The sequence below is a fragment of the Phyllobates terribilis genome, unplaced genomic scaffold, assembly GCF_046119375.1.
Source record: "Phyllobates terribilis strain yellow unplaced genomic scaffold, ASM4611937v1 Scaffold_13__5_contigs__length_258822181, whole genome shotgun sequence".
In the NCBI taxonomy this organism is placed as follows: domain Eukaryota; kingdom Metazoa; phylum Chordata; class Amphibia; order Anura; family Dendrobatidae; genus Phyllobates; species Phyllobates terribilis.
The window spans coordinates 201,476,889-201,495,494 of record NW_027362773.1 but is presented as its reverse complement, the minus strand read 5'-3'; the positions used below and the strand labels follow the sequence as shown (position 1 = coordinate 201,495,494).

The 18,606-nt window shown below is 39.7% G+C and overlaps 1 protein-coding gene across 1 annotated transcript in view; it reads left to right on the top strand.

Annotated features, from left to right (window-relative positions):
- Nucleotides 1–18,606, top strand: part of LOC141174294 (cadherin-8) — a 650,627-nt gene that overhangs the window by 395,985 nt on the left and 236,036 nt on the right. Inside the window, exon 6 of the mRNA XM_073659153.1 lies at nucleotides 10,237–10,424. Coding sequence (XP_073515254.1) covers nucleotides 10,237–10,424 — 188 coding nt within the window. The remainder of the gene's footprint in view (nucleotides 1–10,236; nucleotides 10,425–18,606) is intronic.

The following is an 18,606-nucleotide window of genomic DNA, read 5'->3' as shown; positions in this document are numbered from 1 at the left end:
CTGCCAATGACACATGCCCTTGCTTGTGTGAAAAAAAGCAGTTCGCTCCGTGTGTGCGCTGCTGATAGGCTGACAGATTGCACCTCCCCACTGTAAATGCGGGAAAGAGAAAAAAAAATGGAGATCTTCATTATTCCTGCAGAGATCCATCCTCTGCCCCTCCCCCCACCCCGCTGTACACTCAAACTGCGTATTAACATTAATTTTCATCATTACTGAGAAAAAATCCAGTTATGATTTTGGTGCACGAACAGTTATCGAACATAACCTCGAACAGCCGAATTTTTTTCAAATCGTTCGTGTTCGCCGAACGGCTCGAACACCGTCCAAAACAGCTCGAATTTGATATTGGCGAGCAGTTCGAGTCGAACACCGCTCATCTCTACTTGGCACAAGACTGCAAATAGGAAAAATTGCACATTAGCAGCCTTGTGATGAGTGTTAAACCTGGCAAGAAGAGGCAAATCCTGACAGTGTGTATATTACCACAACCCTGTTTTCTCTCATCCAAGAAAATTAGTCTGATTATGCTAATCATATTCTGATCAGACGCTGAGCTGTACAAGAGTGGGTTCATAGTGTGATCCAATTTTCTCAGATGAGGAAAAGATGTAAAAAAAATAATTCTCCATCTTTTTCATTCTATCAGTCTGTGAAAATGTCATCCAAGTGCAGTCCTATTTTTTCCATGGACTCACTGACTTGCGTGGCCGAGTACGACTCGAATATTGGATGCAAATTGTACATGCTGAAATTTTTTTCTTGGACAGACTGAGCAAAGAAAAAAATCAGACATATGCCCCTTAGAATAACAATAGTTCCAGTGCGATCCGATGTTTTGTTGGATCGCACTCAGACCAAAAATATGGTCATCTGCACGAGCCCTCTGCTTTTCGGAATTCTACAGTGCTTGTCAAAAATGTGCGCAAGCCTGAAAACACCCTTTACTTTGCAATAAAAATTGCCTTTAATGTCTTGCTTTGCATTTATTATGTGTTTTCAATACTTGTTTAGACTGATTCATCAACGGGACAAGGTCTAGCAAAGCAGCTGTGAATTGTCTGGAACTGAACTGCAGTTTAATTGATGTTGAAGTGCCCTATCCGAATGAAGTAGTGGTCAAGCATGCACACCACAACTTCATTCATTGTCTATGAGACTGCCCGAGATAACCGAGTACAGCTATAGAGCAAGGCTAAATCTGTTTTAAAGGGGTTGTCCTGTCCAAAATGACTGTGCACTGCGGGGATTCGCTGGTTTCAGACCCAGGACTAAAAAATATATATGAGTTATACATATTCCCGGCCATTGGGCGTGGCCTAGCTCCATACACTTGTATTGAGCAAGGTCACACCCCATCTTGTGAAGCGCTAGACCAGTGGGCATGACTGACTAGAAGGCGTGGCCTCGCTCCATATAATTATATGGAAGAGAGGCCACGCCCACTGGCCGGAAGTATATATTACTCATAAATATCCTCCTTCCTGGGTCTGAAACCAGCAAATCCCTGCAACGTGACTGCAGACTTATCGATTTGGACCACACCACCCCTTTAATGCATTTATGCTAAAAAGTGAAGCAATTTTCCAAAAAGTCTTGTGAAAACATATCTTATAATTTTGTGTATGCAGCTCCAATGCAGATCCATATGACTACATGGTCAAGCTGCAGATCATTTGTGTAGTTTGATTCTGCAGTCATGTTTTAGTCCCAACTAGAGATGAGCGATTGTCCTTATAGTCTTTTCAGGAAGGTCCGCTCAATTTGGCCATCAGATTCCATTCGGTCTCAATAAAATTGGTTAGAATCCAAAGTGCTCGGACTGCCATATATTTTGCTCTGTGTTTTTTTCCAAACCCAAAAACATAATAAATGGAGAGAAGGAGTTAAAAACAAAAGCACATTAAGCTTCCCTATCCTAGACCCTCAACTGGCTCTTTATACCACGCGCCACTATTTTTCTGCCTTTACAAGTATCCTGTCTCAAAAATCTTGGAATCTTCAGAATCCAAAATTTGGGGGAAATTCATAAGCAATTTGATTTGTATTAAATCAATTTAGTCCAAACCCCAGCAGCTGCCCTACAAAAGGTAGGAAAGGAGGCAGAGAAGTGACGAACTGCACGACCAGACTGCATAGACTTGTATAGGAGCAAATCGGGCATGGGTAAGCGAAACAACCGGAAAGCTTTTATTTAGCTGAAACAATCAAAATATTTATGAATTTGCTTCCAAGATTTCAGCAAGTTTCTTTTATGTTAATCCAAGAAGAATAAGATTGGATATGCATAAGTAGCTATTATCTAAGCGAAGGTGAAATAGGTGAAGGCATCTGGCAGCAGCATTCTATATTGATTATCCGTGCCAAGGAAATGGAGAAAGAACAGCAAGCCTGACGCAGTAAATCTACATCTGGACTGAATAATGGAATTGTGGAAAACAGATATTTACATTTGGTCTTTCACTTCTGATTAGTATATACCACACGAGCGCAAGCATTGCCTTGAAAGCTCTCGTAGCGGAACACATGGTTTTGATATTTTTCAATACTTTCTATTGATAAGGACACTTTATTTGTATGGAATATTGTTTTGGAGAACGCGAATATTTTTAAGTAAAGAAAACACAAGAAAAGTCTTTAAAGAGATTAAACAGTTATTCCCATCTTCATAAATCAGTATTGTCAGATAGTGCTTTGAAATACAAGCAATTTTGCAATTTATTGCCTCTTAAAATTTTCAGCCGTTCTTGAGATGTTAACACTTTTGTTTACAGCTCATTGCCTTGGAGACCGACCACCGCTGCTAGGCAGCAGGACATGCACAGAGCTTACAAGCTGTTTTTTATGACGCTTGTAAACACTTTTCTGAAGGTGGCCCAGATCACTGAAGAGAGCTGTTACCTCCTAAACCTGGACAATTTTATCACAGTACTTAAAAGCTAGACAGAAGCGTTGGTCGGTCTCCAAGGCAATGAGTTGTAAACAAAAGAAAAGTGTTAATATCTCAAGAATGACTGTAAATTTTAGTCGGCAGTAAATTGCAAAAGTGTTTGTTTTTTACAAGCAGTGTCTGACAGTAACCAGCTAAGAAGATGGAAATAATCCTTTAATTGCAGAATTTACCATTCACAATATTGTGGGCTGTGTTGCTGAAAAAAATGTCCTTTTGCCAAAATATTGCTTACGAGTTTTTTGTTCCACAACGTGTTTTGCTGCCGGACTGGGGTCTTTTTTAAGTGTAAAAAACAATTGTACCTAGTTTTTAGACTTTAAAAAGACATCAGTCCGGCAGCAAAACACGTTGTGGAATCAAAAACACAATCAATATTTGGCAAAAGGATCTTTCTTTTGGGCAATGCAGCCGAAAATATTGTGGATCATCCATTCTGGTCAACTTTTTTGGACAGTATTGTTAATCATGGACTATAATGGGCCTAGCATGCAGAAGATAAGGGGTAACACTTCAGTGTAGCATACAAGGGTTTGTGACAATCAGTCTGACCCTGATGGGAAATTGTAGGAATAACCATTATTCTCATTGGTAATGGGATCACCCCTTGAAGACATGGCATGTTTGGATGCAGCAATCTCCAGCCTAACAGCTTATTACATTAGGATGGTCATCCATTCTCTATTTTTTAGCATAGTGCACACTGCACACATGTTGCGAACCTGGATTACTCATATCCCTGATTGAGGAACTCTTTTTACACAGCTCAGTGATTTATTTGACTAAATTTGTTAGTTTTATTGTCCTATAACCTATAATTTTCTCTCCGATTTCACCAAAAACAGAAACAAATGAGCAGTGTCAAAGGGGGGTGGCAATTTCTCTTGAAGCCATTCATTCTAAGAACTAATGGTGACTACGGACCACAGATTTCACCAGTGTGATCTTTTCTGATCAGTAGACCATTTTGACCAGAAGTTATGATAAGGCTCGTTATATATATATACCCCTTGGGGTAGACATACCACTACTTAAGATCCTAGATTGCATAGCCTTCAGACCCATTTAAGACATTTCAAAGATTCATGTGACTAAGTTTATTAATTTTAATGACCCTTATCTTAGAATGATGTCTCAGATTTCCAAAAACAGAAACGTATGAGCAGTGTTAAAGGGGGGGGGGGTAACACTTTCTATAGAAGTTTTTCCTTCTAAGCATTAGTGGAGACCAAAGGTTCATTATGATCAGGAGACCATTTTAACATGAGCTATGATAAGGTTCGCTATATTTAAACCCCTTGCAGTAAGCATACCACTGGGTGAGAACATAGTCTTCATAGGCTTAGATCCGTTTAACGCATCTCAAATATTCCTGTGACTAAGTTAACTGATATGAATTGCCTTTATTTTAGAATGAAGTCTCAGATTTCCAAAAACAGAAACATATGACCTGTGTCAAAGTGGGATAACACTTTCTATAGAAGTATTTCATTCTAAGCATTAGTGGTGACCAGAGGTTTTTCTTTGATCAGTAGACCATTTTGAGCAGTAGTTAGGATATTGCTCATTATATACAGTATATATGGTATACTATATACAGTACAGACCAAAAGTTTGGACACACTTTCTCATTTAAAGATTTTTCTGTATTTTCATGACTATGAAAATTGCACATTCACACTGAAGGCATCAAAACTATGAATCAACACATGTGGAATTATGTCTTATATTCTAGGTTCTTCAAAGTAGCCACCTTTTGCTTTTGATGACTGCTTTGTAGTGTTGAGCGAGTATGTTCAGTTAACCCTTTCACCGAGCTCCGAGTATTTACAGTTGCTCAGTGTTATGTTTAAATCACTCCCGTGTGCATGATTTGCAACTGTTTGACAGCTTTATTACATGTGAGGAATGTGTAAGAAATAGACATTCCTCACATGTAAAAAAGCTGTCAAACAGTCGCAAATCATGCACACGGGAGCGATTCAAACATATTACCGAGCACCTGTAAATACTCGGAGCTCGGCCTGAGCATACCCAGTGAAAGGGTTAACAGAACATACTCACTCAACACTACTGCTTTGCACACTCTTGGCATTCTGTTGATGAGCTTCAAGAGGTAGTCACCGGAAATGGTCTTCCAACAATCTTGAAGGAGTTCCCAGAGATACTTAGCACTTGTTGGCCCTTTTACGTTCACTCTGTGGTCCAGCTCACCCCAAACCATCTCGATTGAGTTCAGGTCTATTGACTGTGGAGGCAAGGTCATCTGGCGTAGCACCCCATCACTCTCCCTCTTGGTCAAAGAGCCCTTATACAGCCTGGAGGTGTGTTTGGGGTCATTGTCCTGTTGAAAAATAAATGATGGTTCAACTAAACGCAAAACGGATGGAATAGCATGCTGCTGCAAGATGCTGCGGTAGCCATGCTGGTTCAGTATGCCTTCAATTTTGAATAAATCCCCAACAGTGTCACCAGGAAAGCACCCCCACACCATCACACCTCCTCCTCCATGCTTCACGGTGGGAACCAGGCATGTAGAGTCCATCCGTTCACCTTTTCTGAGTCGCACAAAGACACAGTGGTTGGAACCAACGATCTCAAATTTGGACTCATCAGACCAAAGCACAGATTTCCACTGGTCTAATGTCCATTCCTTGTGTTCTTTAGCCCCAACAAGTCTCTTCTGCTTGTTACCTGTCCTTAGCAGTGGTTTCCTAGCAGCTATTTTACCATGAAGGCCTGCTGCACAAAGTCTCCGCTTAACAGTTGTTGTAGAGATGTGTCTGCTGCTAGAGCTCTGTGTGGCATTGACCTGGTCTCTAATCTGAGCTGCTGTTAAACTGTAATTTCTGAGGCTGGTGACTTGGATAAACGTATCCTCAGAAGCAGAGGTGACTCTTGGTCTTCCTTTCCTGCGGCAGTCCTCATGTGAGCCAGTTTCTTTGTAGCGCTTGATGGTTTTTGCAACTGCACTTGGGGACACATTCAAAGTTTTGCCAATTTTTCGCACTGACTGACCTTCATTTCTTAAAGTAATGATGGCCACTCGGTTTTCTTTACTCAGCTGCTTTTTTCTTGCCATAATACAAATTCTAACAGTCTATTCAGTAGGACTATCAGCTGTGTATCCATCTGACTTCTGCACAAGACAACTGATGGTCCCAACCCCATTTATAAGGCAAGAAATCCCACTTATTAAACCTGACAGGGCACACCTGTGAATTGGAAACCATTTCCAGTTACTACCTCTTGAAGCTCATCAAGAGAATGCCAAGAGTGTGCAAAGCAGTCATCAAAGCAAAAGTTGGCTACTTTGAAGAACCTAGAATATAAGACATATTTTCAGTTGTTTCACACTTTTTTGTTAAGTATATAATTCCACATGTGTTAATTTGTAGTTTTGATTCCTTCAGTGTGAATATACAATTTTCATAGTCATGAAAATACAGAAAAATCTTTAAATGAGATGGTATGTCCAAACTTTTGGTCTGTACTGTATATCCCTTGGTAGACATACCACTGGTAGAGGACCTAGGTTTAATAAGGTTTAGACTCACATACATTTTCTCAGAGATTTCGGTGACTAAGTTAAAGAAGTTGTCCACTACTTGGACAACTCTTTGTCATACCCCACGCTTGGCCCCAATAAAATAAAAAAGCTTATACATACCTACCATACTGGCGCAGTTCCCGCAGTGTCAGCACTTGCTCTCCCCATGCTTCAGTGCAGTTTTTGTGACACATGACCCCGTCGCCCTATCAGCACTGATGTCGCTGTCCCTGCTTCCTGTCAAATTGATCATGAACAGGAAGTCAGAGATCAGCCGCAGCCCAGACTTCCTCTTCATGTTCGATTTATCTGACGATGGGGATTGTGATGCTGGCGCTGATCAGGCGCCGGGGTCACGTGTCACAACAACAGCACAGGAGCCCCGGGACACCACTGGAATGGCGCCAGCACGGGAGGTGAGTATAGTCTTTTTTATTTTATCGGGGCCAAACTTTTAGATCAAGAAAGGGTTGTCCAAGTAGTGGACGACACCTTTAGTTGATTTTAATTACCCTTATCTTAGAATGAAGTCTCAGATTTCCAAAATCAGAAACGTATGAGCAGTGTCAAAGGGGGTTAACATTTTCAATCAAACTGTTTAATTTTAGCAATGATGACCAAATATTTCACTTGTGCAATCAGAAGACTATTTTGACCAGGTTTTCCCTTTAACGACTTGAATTCATAGCGGAATCCTTATATTTTAGTTGCACCAGCAGAATAATGAATGAATCGGCAAACGTGAAATTACTCTTTACTTTGCCTTGTAACACATCTTTGTCAAAACAGAATAAAACATGCAAATAAGCAGCCATACTGTTCATTATCCAATATATTAATGGTGTCTAATGGCTCTAAATTAAAGTTCCCACATCTCTAATTATCTCGGAGGTTTTTTAATATTAGGCATCAATGATCTTCACGCTGGGTTTAGTCCTGTAGCCAGTCAGATACTTTTACCCATAGAATTGAGTTGCTCACGGTTGGGGGTAGCTGCACATCTTGTTTTGTGTCCTCAGCGGTCTTAAGAAGCTTGTTGTTTGCACTTTATCTCTAGATGTTCTATTATTAGATGGCAAAGTCAAGACGACTCCTAGTCAGCTCTGAAATACAAGTTTTAGGAGAACACTAAATCTTTCTTAATTGGACAGCGCAAAAATTTCACGCAGAATATACACCCAATCTTTAATTAGGTTCTGCAGAGAGATTTAGGAGAATTGAGGAGGGGTTGGTGGGAAGGGGATGATTGTTCATCAGTGCATTAAAGGTTTTAGGAACATAGGCCATTATTCAGTCATGTGAGGAGCGTGCCAGAGGGCATCGGTGCATGTTTGGTAATTGGATTTTGTCAGAAGATATCGCATGATTGTAAATACAAAGAAAACACAACTCATGAATGCAACTTATTGAGTGCAGATTGCAGAACAAACAGGAAAATAACCAAAGAAAAAGAACAGAAGCCTACATATTAAGCTCAAAAAAGACATCATTGTAACAATTATACTATAAGGGTTGATAAATTATACTATAAGGGTTGATAAAAGCCGCAATGGTTAGGGATATACTTTACGCCTATTGTGATTTTATGGTAAAGAATTCCCGTAAATGTATAGATGAAGTAATGCGCATGTTAAGGACGGCAGCTGCAGGAATCTTGTATTTACCAGATGCTTAATTAACATGCTGCTGTTAAATCTCGCATCGGGCTCCTGGGATGACGAGCTGGGTCATAGTACATCTGTATCATAGAACATACTAATGAGAGAACAGTAAAATACGGATATTACACTACACTGATAACTAAAGGTATAAAGGCGGGAAATGGGATGGTAATGAATTTAAAGAGTATAGATGATGGATATTTACGCAGCCTGCTAGTACATCAACACAGGAGCACTCACATATTCACTTGAAAAGAACTAATTTTACTCCAAAAACATTTAGTGTTTTTACTTGAAGGTACTGGTCTTGGTGATTGCAATATAGATAAAGACTCTTTGAGGTTTTATTATATGTACAGATTCTTGGTGGTTCCAATACATTGTAGGTGCAAACTCTTAGTGGTTGCAATATGGGTCCAGACTCCTATTGATTACAAGATAGATATAGACTCTTGATGGTTGCAATATAGGTACAGACACTTGGTGGTTACAATATAGACACATACTCCTAGTGCTTGTAATATAGGTACAGATTCTGAGTGGTTGTCATATAGATGCACACTCTTGATGGTTGCAATATACATTGATATAAAGTAGGTGATGCCTTTCTCTTAGTGGTTACAATATGGGTACATATTCTGGTGGTTGCAATATTAGCAAAGAATCTTGATGGTTGCAATATTAGTAAAGAATCTTGGTGGTTACAATATGGGTACAGATTCTTGGTGGTAACAAAATTAGTAAAGAATCTTGGTGGTTACAGTATGGGTACAGATTCTTGGTGGTTACAATATGGGTACAGACTCTTGGTGGTTACAATATGAATACAGATTCTTACTGGTTACCCTAATATCGGTACAGACTTTTGGTGGTTACAATATTGGTACAGATTCTTGGTGGTTACAATATGGGTACAGATTCTTAGTCGTTACTTTATGGGTACAGACTCTTGGTGGTTACAATATGGGTACAGACTCTTGGTGGTTACTATATGGGTACAGATTCTTGGTGGTTACAATATGGGTACAGATTCTTAGTCGTTACTTTATGGGTACAGACTCTTAGTGGTTACAATATGGGTACAGACTCTTGGTGGTTACAATATGGGTACAGATTCTTGATGGTTACAATATCGGTACAGACTCTTGGTGGTTACAATATGGGTACAGATTCTTGATGGTTACAATATCGGTACAGACTCTTGGTGGTTACAATATGGGTACAGAATTTTGGTGGTTACAATATTAGTAAAGAATCTTGGTGGTTACAATATGGGTACAGATTCTTGGTGGTTACAATATGGGTACAGATTCTTAGTGGATACTCTATGGGTACAGACTCTGGGTGGTTACAATATGGGTACAGACTCTTGGTGGTTACAATATGGGTACAGATTCTTGATGGTTACAATATCGGTACAGACTGTTGGTGGTTACAATATGGGTACAGATTTTTGATGGTTACAATATGGGTACAGATTCTTGGTGGTTACAATATGGGTACAGACTCTTGGTGGTTACAATATGAGTATAGATTCTTGATGGTTATGATACACAAACTTTAAACATACATGTACATGTCATTCATCTCTTTCTTGTGATGCTCTTTCTGTGGTTATTCACCTCCATGGTTAAACTGAAGCTTTTTTCTACTCAACAAAGCAATCAACAGTCTTTTCGGTAATTATGTTCAATCTCTAAATTTGGCCGTTTGTGCCCTGCATGGCACCAAGAATTAGCAGCTCCTGCCCAGCTCGGATGATCTCTGTATTTTTTGCCCAGCTTGGAACTCCAGAATTTTTTACTCCTCGACTGTCTGAGCTTTCTTCTCTTTACACTCTCACCTGGCCCATAACTAGAGTTTTTTTTTCATAGCGTATGCTGCTCTTCTTATCGTAAGCAGTGAAGTGCCATTTTATGCATTTTCATCTTCAATAATTTCACCTCTAATCCAATTTATCTTGAAACGTTAAAACTTAAAATGTTTCAGAAGCTGCATGAATTATAGGTAAAGATAATATGAGGAACTGATTGCATTAGCTTTAATTGTAATGTTTTCTTTCCCTTATTTGTAAGGTCAGTATCAGTTTGTAATCCCAGAAGACATTGCTATTGGTGATCCAGTTGGAAGAGTGAGGGCAAATGACCGAGACATTGGAGATAATGCTAAGTCATCATTCGACATCATTGATGGTGATGGGAGGGACATGTTTGAAATCACAACAGACTCACAGACACAGGAAGGTGTCCTCCGACTTAGAAAGGTAACGTGTATATTAACATTATTTTATACAGATAAAACATTTATAGTGAACCGAAAGAATAGTTTTTGGCTTTTAAATTACTTAATGAATATAAGAAACATAATAATAAATTATTACCAAATGTGCTTTGCAAGGTCTTATGATTTTGAATAAAGATGAGCAAACCCGAACTGTAAAGTTCAGGATTCGTTCCGTGTCCGGTGATGAACTCTGAACACGGACTTCTCCTGGAAGTACGATTTACAGTACAGAAGTTCAGGGAGGAGAGAAAGAGAGAGAGAGAGATTTTCCGGTCCAAAGTTGGGGTCACTATTGATTTCTATGGGGTTTGGGTTCTGTGTCAAGTTCGGATACAGTTCTCGTACCCGAACCAAACTTTCAACTAAAGTTCTTTTGAACCAGACGAACTTCCATGAATCCATTCATCCTTAATTTTGAATAATAAAACCCAAACTTCTAAGACATATAACCTTGGTAGACTAACATTCGCAACAAGTTAGGCGAGACAAAACAAATGGCCCATTAAGCTTCATGAGTTCATGGCGATCTTAATAAGCATGATAGTGATGTGTCCTTTGTTATCGATACATTTAGCTTAACATATCCCAAGATGTGAGATGGGAATGATTGGACATTGTTTCAGTATCAGACCACAGCCAAAAAAGGTCACTGCTGCCTCTGGAATAGACTCTATTGCAGACCTCATAGTGTTTTAGTCAGTTGGAGCAGGAAGCTGACTGAGCAGGACAATCATATGAGATCCTGGAAGCTTAATGTGTGCAGTGTGCTAGGAGCAGACCAGATTGCTGAGGAAAAGTGTAACTGTTCCTTTGACTCCTGTCAGAGAGGAAGAATTACTTTGGGGGGACTAGTACGGTTGGATGCAGAGTTGGGTTACCCCCAAGGGATCTGCTGTGACGTGAATGGCCTTTTGATAGCCTATAAGGCTAAAACTACACTCTAGGTGACAAATCCAGGATCCACTCCCCGGCCTCCCAGCTAAACGGCTGTACGGATGATCAGCCAGCCTCTTCAGTAACCAGGTTAGAGCCGGTAAGTCCTGAGCTCAGGCCCCACCACAGGGATCCCAGTGGGAGCGTGCATGCATTCTTTAGAGAGAGTTTGGTGCCAAACATATATTCTTAGTTAGAGATATGGTTTGCTAATAGGGCTGTGTGAACCTTATCTAGATACTCCCCTCAGTGGGTAAGCTTGTGTATAGATAGCATAACAGAATTGTAATCTTACAGAATTGTTAAGGTTGTAAAACTCTCCGCTGCACCACTGCAGGAGCTGCCTCTTGCACCCATCTAATTACACTTTTGCTCTTGGTTAACTCCCAGTTACCACATTAGGCGGAACCACAAGTCAGGAAAATTATAATGTATCCTATAGAACATACTGGGCCTATCGGTTGTGCAGCACAGGGGTCCTAGCCGACCAGGACTAGGTGTGTGTGAAATTTAACTATCTTTCTTTCATGCCTGGTCGTGTTCTTTGTCCTCGGCCCGCTGTATTCTGGGAGAGACCACCCCAGTACACGGTCTACAGACGCAAGGTGAACAGGGCTAAAAAAACCCATAATATCAAGACTTCTCTGTCAAGAAACATATATACTAGAGATCCTTAAATACTTCCAGATTACCATGTCTGGAATAAGTATCAAAAACCTATAGGCATAACGCGACACAAAAATATCTAGAGAAAAAGGAAAATCAAGAGTCCTTATAGCTATGAAAAATTTTTTTTTATTGTAGACAATTTTATTAAAAACATACACAAAATGTACTCATTCAATGAAAAATCCTAGTAAATAACTGGTTTGCTACTTGCAACAAAAATGGGTTACAGTACATTGGAAATGTGCATTACATCAAGAGCACATGAATATGACTATGTAATGTCCTAAAATATAAATTAATTAGTATATGTAATTGAGTCACAGCATTGAAAGGACTGATGCAGAAGGGGTTTAAATATTATTCCACCTTAAACCATAACTTCAATAACGCATATTCATATTATGTGCATCTATAAAATAAGGACAATACTCACCTCATATTCACCTTTGTATAGATGGATGGTATTGAGGTATAAAGGTTACAGGATAGCACCAAAGTGCAAGTGCAATAATATTTATTTAAATGTGAATTGCATAAGTGCATAGAATACCTATTGATGTGAATTAATACTAGAATGCCTTCCAAAAATAACAAGCCTCTATTTCATGTGTGCACTGTCATCAGTTATCTAATAAGATTGGTTGCTAACCAGCATGAATCATGGTAATAACAGCAGTTCATAGTCATTGCTACAAATTTTAGTATACATAAGCAATAGTAAAGTGTTAGTTACCCATTTAGAGTGCCAACAGCATGGCAGTATTTATCCTCAACAAGCGTTTCGCATATGTACCTTCCTCAGGGAGCATCAATTTATACTAGAAATGGTGCAAATCGATTCACAGTTTCTGGAACAGTTGGTAATCTGTGGTTATTGGACGGGAGCCAATGTCACATGTGCGATATACCACAACTATAATGTTGTGCCTGGCCGACTAATCAAAAAAGGAAGTATGAATATAGAAGCAGGTACATGGCACTGTTGAAGGAAGAATTGGGTGCTCAGGAAGGGTTCCACCCCATGCTCATAAGGAAATTCTAAGATACTTGGCACTCCAAAATATGTAACTGAACTTTATTAGGCAATCCAAATAACAAGTCAGTGACTTTTTGGCCCTAAGGCATTGGTCTTCATCAAACACGGATTGCTGAATGGTGGAAAGATATGTAAAATAGAAAAACCATGCGATATATAGATCTAAATGTCGGATAGATGCGGGCCCACCTCTAAGTGTCTGATAGAGGTGGACCCATCTCTAAATGCCTAACAGATGTAGACTCACCTCTAAATGTCTAATAGATGCTGACCTACCTCTAAATGTCTGATAGATGTGAGTCCACCTCTGAATGTCTGATAGATGCGGGTCCACCTCTAAATGTCTGACAGATGTAGACTCACCTCTAAATGTCTAATAGATGCTGACCTACCTCTAAATGTCTGATAGATGCGAGTCCACCTCTAAATGCCAGATAGATGGGGAGTTACCTCTAAATGTCTGATAGATGCGGGCTTACCTCTAAATGTCTGATAGATGTAGACACATCTCTAAAAGTCTAATAGATGCTGACCTACCTTTAAAAGTCTGATAGACGCGAGTCCACCTCTAAATATCTGATAGATGAGGACCCATCTCTAAATGTCTGATAGATGCGGATCCACCTCTAAATGTCTGTTAGATGCAGACTTACCTCTAAATGTCTGAATTTTGCGGATCTACCTCTAAATGTCTGATAGATGCGGGTCTACCTCTAAATGTCTGATAGATGCGGACCCATCTCTAAATGTCTGATAGATGCGGGTCCACCTCTAAATATCTGATAGATGCGGACCCATCTCTAAATGTCTGATAGATGCGGATCCACCTCTAAATGTCTGTTAGATGCAGACTTACCTCTAAATGTCTGAAATTTGCGGATCTACCTCTAAATGTCTGATAGATGCGGGTCCACCTCTAAATGTCTAATGGATGCCGACCCATCTCTAAATGTCTGATAGATGCAGACCCATCTCTAAATGTCTGATAGATGCGGGTCCACCTCTAAATGTCTGTTAGAAGCAGACTTACCTCTAAATGTCTGAAATTGGCGGATCTACCTCTAAATGTCTGATAGATGCAGGTCCACCTCTAAATGTCTGTTAGATGCAGGCTTACTTCTAAATGTCTGATATTTGCGGATCTACCTCTAAATGTCTGATAGATGCAGGCCACCTCTAAATGTCTGATAGATGCAGGCCCATCACTAAATGTCTGATAGATGCAGGCCCACCACTAAATGTCTGATCGATGCGGGCCCACTTCTAAATGTCTGATAGATGCGGACTTATCTCTATATGTCTGATAAATGTGGTCCCACCACTAGAACCCACATCTGTCTCTAAAGCAGGGGTGTGTCTGTTGAAGCAGTTGCTGTGAATAGAGCGATGACTTTTTCAATTTGATTTGAGGTCAGAGAACATAGTTGCAGATCATGCCTATTAGACATTTATGGCATCACCTATGGACATGCCATAAATGACTAAGATGGGAATACTCTTTTAATTTAAAGACTGTCATAAAAGTAAAGAACTTCTTTAAAAAATGACTCAATGACCTTAATACCGTACATAAAGTCTTAAATGGATTCTCAGAAGGGACTCGAAGAATAAGAAGTTTCTTATATTGATCTTCATAAATGATTTGCATAATTTATTTTTCTATGAATATTTCATATTGCTCCTATTATTACCAATACACTGGACAAAGAAAATTGAAATTGCAGTGATGACTTCTCTTTCCATTGGTCAGTCTTATCATTAGACATAACGTGTGTATACAAACACAATCTTGAGAGTGGTAAAACACTATCAGAGAAAGAGGAGCGGTATACCTGGAGAGATAAAACAAGAACATAAATCTAGCGGTCCAGGAAAGGAGCTGTAGGCTACAGAAGGTTAGTAAGCATACACATTCCCTAAATCACTGCAGAAGGATCATTACACAGTCAAGTTAAAACAAAGGATCTTCCCTGGTTGATATTCAATAGGAATACAAGGTAGTCTGCAATCTATCAAGCTCAATAAATTATTCCTTGTGTTTTTGCTACTTTCACAAAGGTTTAACGGAGGCTCTCCTATAATTAAGTTAATAATTACCTGCTCTGAGACATGTTCATTTTAGCATTCCGTAACACCTTTTCTTTTAATTAATGCCGTACTAGAGTTCAATATAAATAAGGCTCAAGTAACAGAATACATGCAGAGGTCATAACTTCCTTGTGTTATTGTTGGCCGCTAAGCATCTTGTGAGTAGAAAGGGTTGGTATTAAATATTTACTCATCGCCCATCCTTAAAGTAAATGTTCACCAATACATTTTCTGTTTAAGTACATTCTATAATAAATTATTTTATATTATCATTATCAGTGAAGAGCAAATTTGTAGAAATTCAAAGTTGGCCGTTCGCTCACATTTGGCCAGGAAATTTAATTTGGGTTGAATTCATTCAATGTAAATTTAATGTGCCTTATTATGTTCTAGCATCTCCTGAGACCCTTATGTAGGGGTTAAAAAATGTATGCTCACCTTGCCACTCACCTGCCTCGCCAGCGCTACCCACAGCATAGTCAATTTCTTGCTGTTCTCACTTCTAGCTTTTATGGCAGATGACATCCTTTTCCATGTCTTCCTGGCCTTCCTAGCAGATGATATCCTCTTCCACATCTCCCTGGTCTTCTGAGCTGATGATATCCGCTTCCAAGTCTTCCTGGCAGATGATATCCTCTTCCACATCTCTCTGATCTTCCTAACAGATGATATCCTCTTCCACATCTCCCTGGTCTTCCTAGCAGATGATATCCTCTTCCAAGTCTTCCTAGCAGATGTTATCCTCTTCCCCATCTCCCTGGTCTTCTTAGCAGATGATATCCTCTTCCACGTCTCTCTGGTCTTCCTGGCAGATGATATCATCTTCCAAGTCTGCCTAGTTTTGCTAGCAGATGATATCCTCTTCCACATCTCCCTGGTCTTTCTAGCTGATGATATCCTCTTCCACATCTCTCTGATCTTCCTAGCAGATGATATCCTTTTCCAAGTCTGCCTAATCTTCCTAGCAGATGATATCCTCTTCCACATCTCCCTGGTCTTCTTAGCAGATGATATGCTCTTCCACGTCTCTTTAGTCGTCTTGGCAGATGATATCCTTTTCCAAGTCTGCCTAGTTTTCCTAGCAGATGATATCCTCTTCCATATCTTCCTGGTCTTCCCAGCAGATGATACCTTATTCTATGTCATCCTGGTCTTCCTGGCAGATGATATTCTCTTCTATGTCTTCCAGGTTTTCCTAGCAGGTCTTAGCCTCTTCTATGTCTTCCTGGTCTTCTTAGCAGATGACATCCTCTTCCACGTCTTCTTAGCAGATGATATCCTCCTTCCTTCACTCTGATTCAGCTCTACGTGACTAAGTAGGCAAAACATATCATGACTCAATTTTATCATAATTTCAGACATCACAAAATGTGCTGTCTGAAGCCTTGGATGAAGCACGTCATGGTTTCCTCATGTTATGACATCACAAAGTCATGAAGTACATCGCCCGAGGCCTACTCAGAGCAAAGAAATTTGGATTTGCCTGAATTTAGGCAAATCAGAATTTTTTTGCAAAGATAAAGGTGACTACAATTCACCTCAAACAAATTTCCTTATCTTTATTGGATATCAGGGTCCACACAGTGTTTTATTTCAAATAAAGATCTCCAAATTCCCCAGTTTATTCTGACAAATCTATGAATATGTCCTTGTTATCATTTTAGCTTGTTTCAACAAATTATGGGGCAAGAGCACCATATTTGACAAAAAAAAACACATTATTTTATGACACTATTTCAGGAGACGTTTATATTATCCATGTCCATATGGCTACTTAGTGATTTTGGTGTCATTTGCATCATTTTTGAGGGTTTTATTAGCAATTAGCATGTCTTGATAATGTAAAAAACATTTTTAAAAAGATTTGGGAACCAAATTCCATGACGTTAGAGGTTGTCATCTACATTCCGAAAAAAAAATACCTATTGATCTACAACATTGCTGTTGCTCCTCTGAACTGGTGACCACTGAAGCTCATAAGAAGCCACTGACTGAGTCATGCTTCGCTTCTGCCAGAAGAACAGTCTCTTAGCTTTTTATTTTGGCTCAGACAGGCAAGGCAGGGGACATTGCAGCAGACTGAAGAATGGGAAGGGTCTAGTAGGTGACTACATTTTTTTTTCTTTTTTGTTCAGTTCAAGGACCACCAAGGGCCAATTTTTAGACAAATTGAATGTAGCTGACAACCCTATAAAGCTGTTATCCATGATTTTTTTTACTTACAGGCAGGTAGTTGCTAACAGAGGTAACTACCTGCCTGGTGATCCCGGCTCAGAGAGGTCACAGACCGTTCCTGATGGCGATTCAGCTGCTCCATGCCAACAGAATAGCTCTTCTTCCAGGCTGCTCAGTCTCTTTCCACTTTACTCTGTTGCCGAGGCATGACTGCCAACGTCATGCTGATTGATTGACCGTCGCTTTTCCGCAGTTTGGCAGCAGGGAGCCGGCTATCAAACAGGATGACATCGGCAGTCACGCCCGGTCAACAGAGTAAAGTGGACAAAGGCTCTGATGATTTGACGTCAGCAGAAGCCATTGAATTGCCGGCAGGATTGGTCTGTGACCGCTCAGTGTCGGCAGGGCTAGGAGCCAGGCACAACAGGCAGGTATTTCGAAACTACCTGACTGTTAGTACTTACTCACATTTTTTATTTTACAAAGTCCTGGATAACCCCTTTAAGCATGATACATATTTACAGAGAATATTCTTAAATCTGGTAACAAAATTACATTCTGGGAAGAACCGATGCTCGATTTAGTTCAAGGCCTGAGGGGGGTGTACCGTGATGCAACGATTTTCTCTTTGATGTTTTTTTAATACTTGTATAATACACCACTACCCCCAGGCTCTGCACTAGATATAACACAATATCTGTTTTATCTGGACTGTTCCTTTAATATTTTGACTATGAAAGACCAATGTGTGAGTAACATCCTACGTATCCTATGACAAGCTGTTATCACTGGTTTTACTGCCTCGAAAATAGATTTTATAGTAAAGCAGAGAAAACCAATGCCAAAAAAACAGAAAGTAGCAGTCATTTAGAGATCTTCTTGACATCAGGAAATTTGAAGAAATGAACCTCATTAACAATGACCTTCTTCACTTCTTATTATTTTCGTGCTTTCGGAATGCAAAATACAGTGTTCGTGAAACCTTGATTTAAAATCAATTAAGAGTATCATCACATTTACTCCAGCTTTATAATAAAAGACATGGAGTAAGAAAATGATGATAGATGGCCATAAATGAAATAGGTTCATGATGAAGTCGCATTTCAGTCATCTCTGCAAGTGGAACACTTTTTATAGTACTTATCCAAATGTGGCGAAGTGCCAACGTTTTCTAGTATGGCGGTATCATCATCTGCGTTCTTTTTGGATTCTGAAAAATTGGGCTGTGTAAATCAGGAATCTAAAATACCTCTCTTCACAA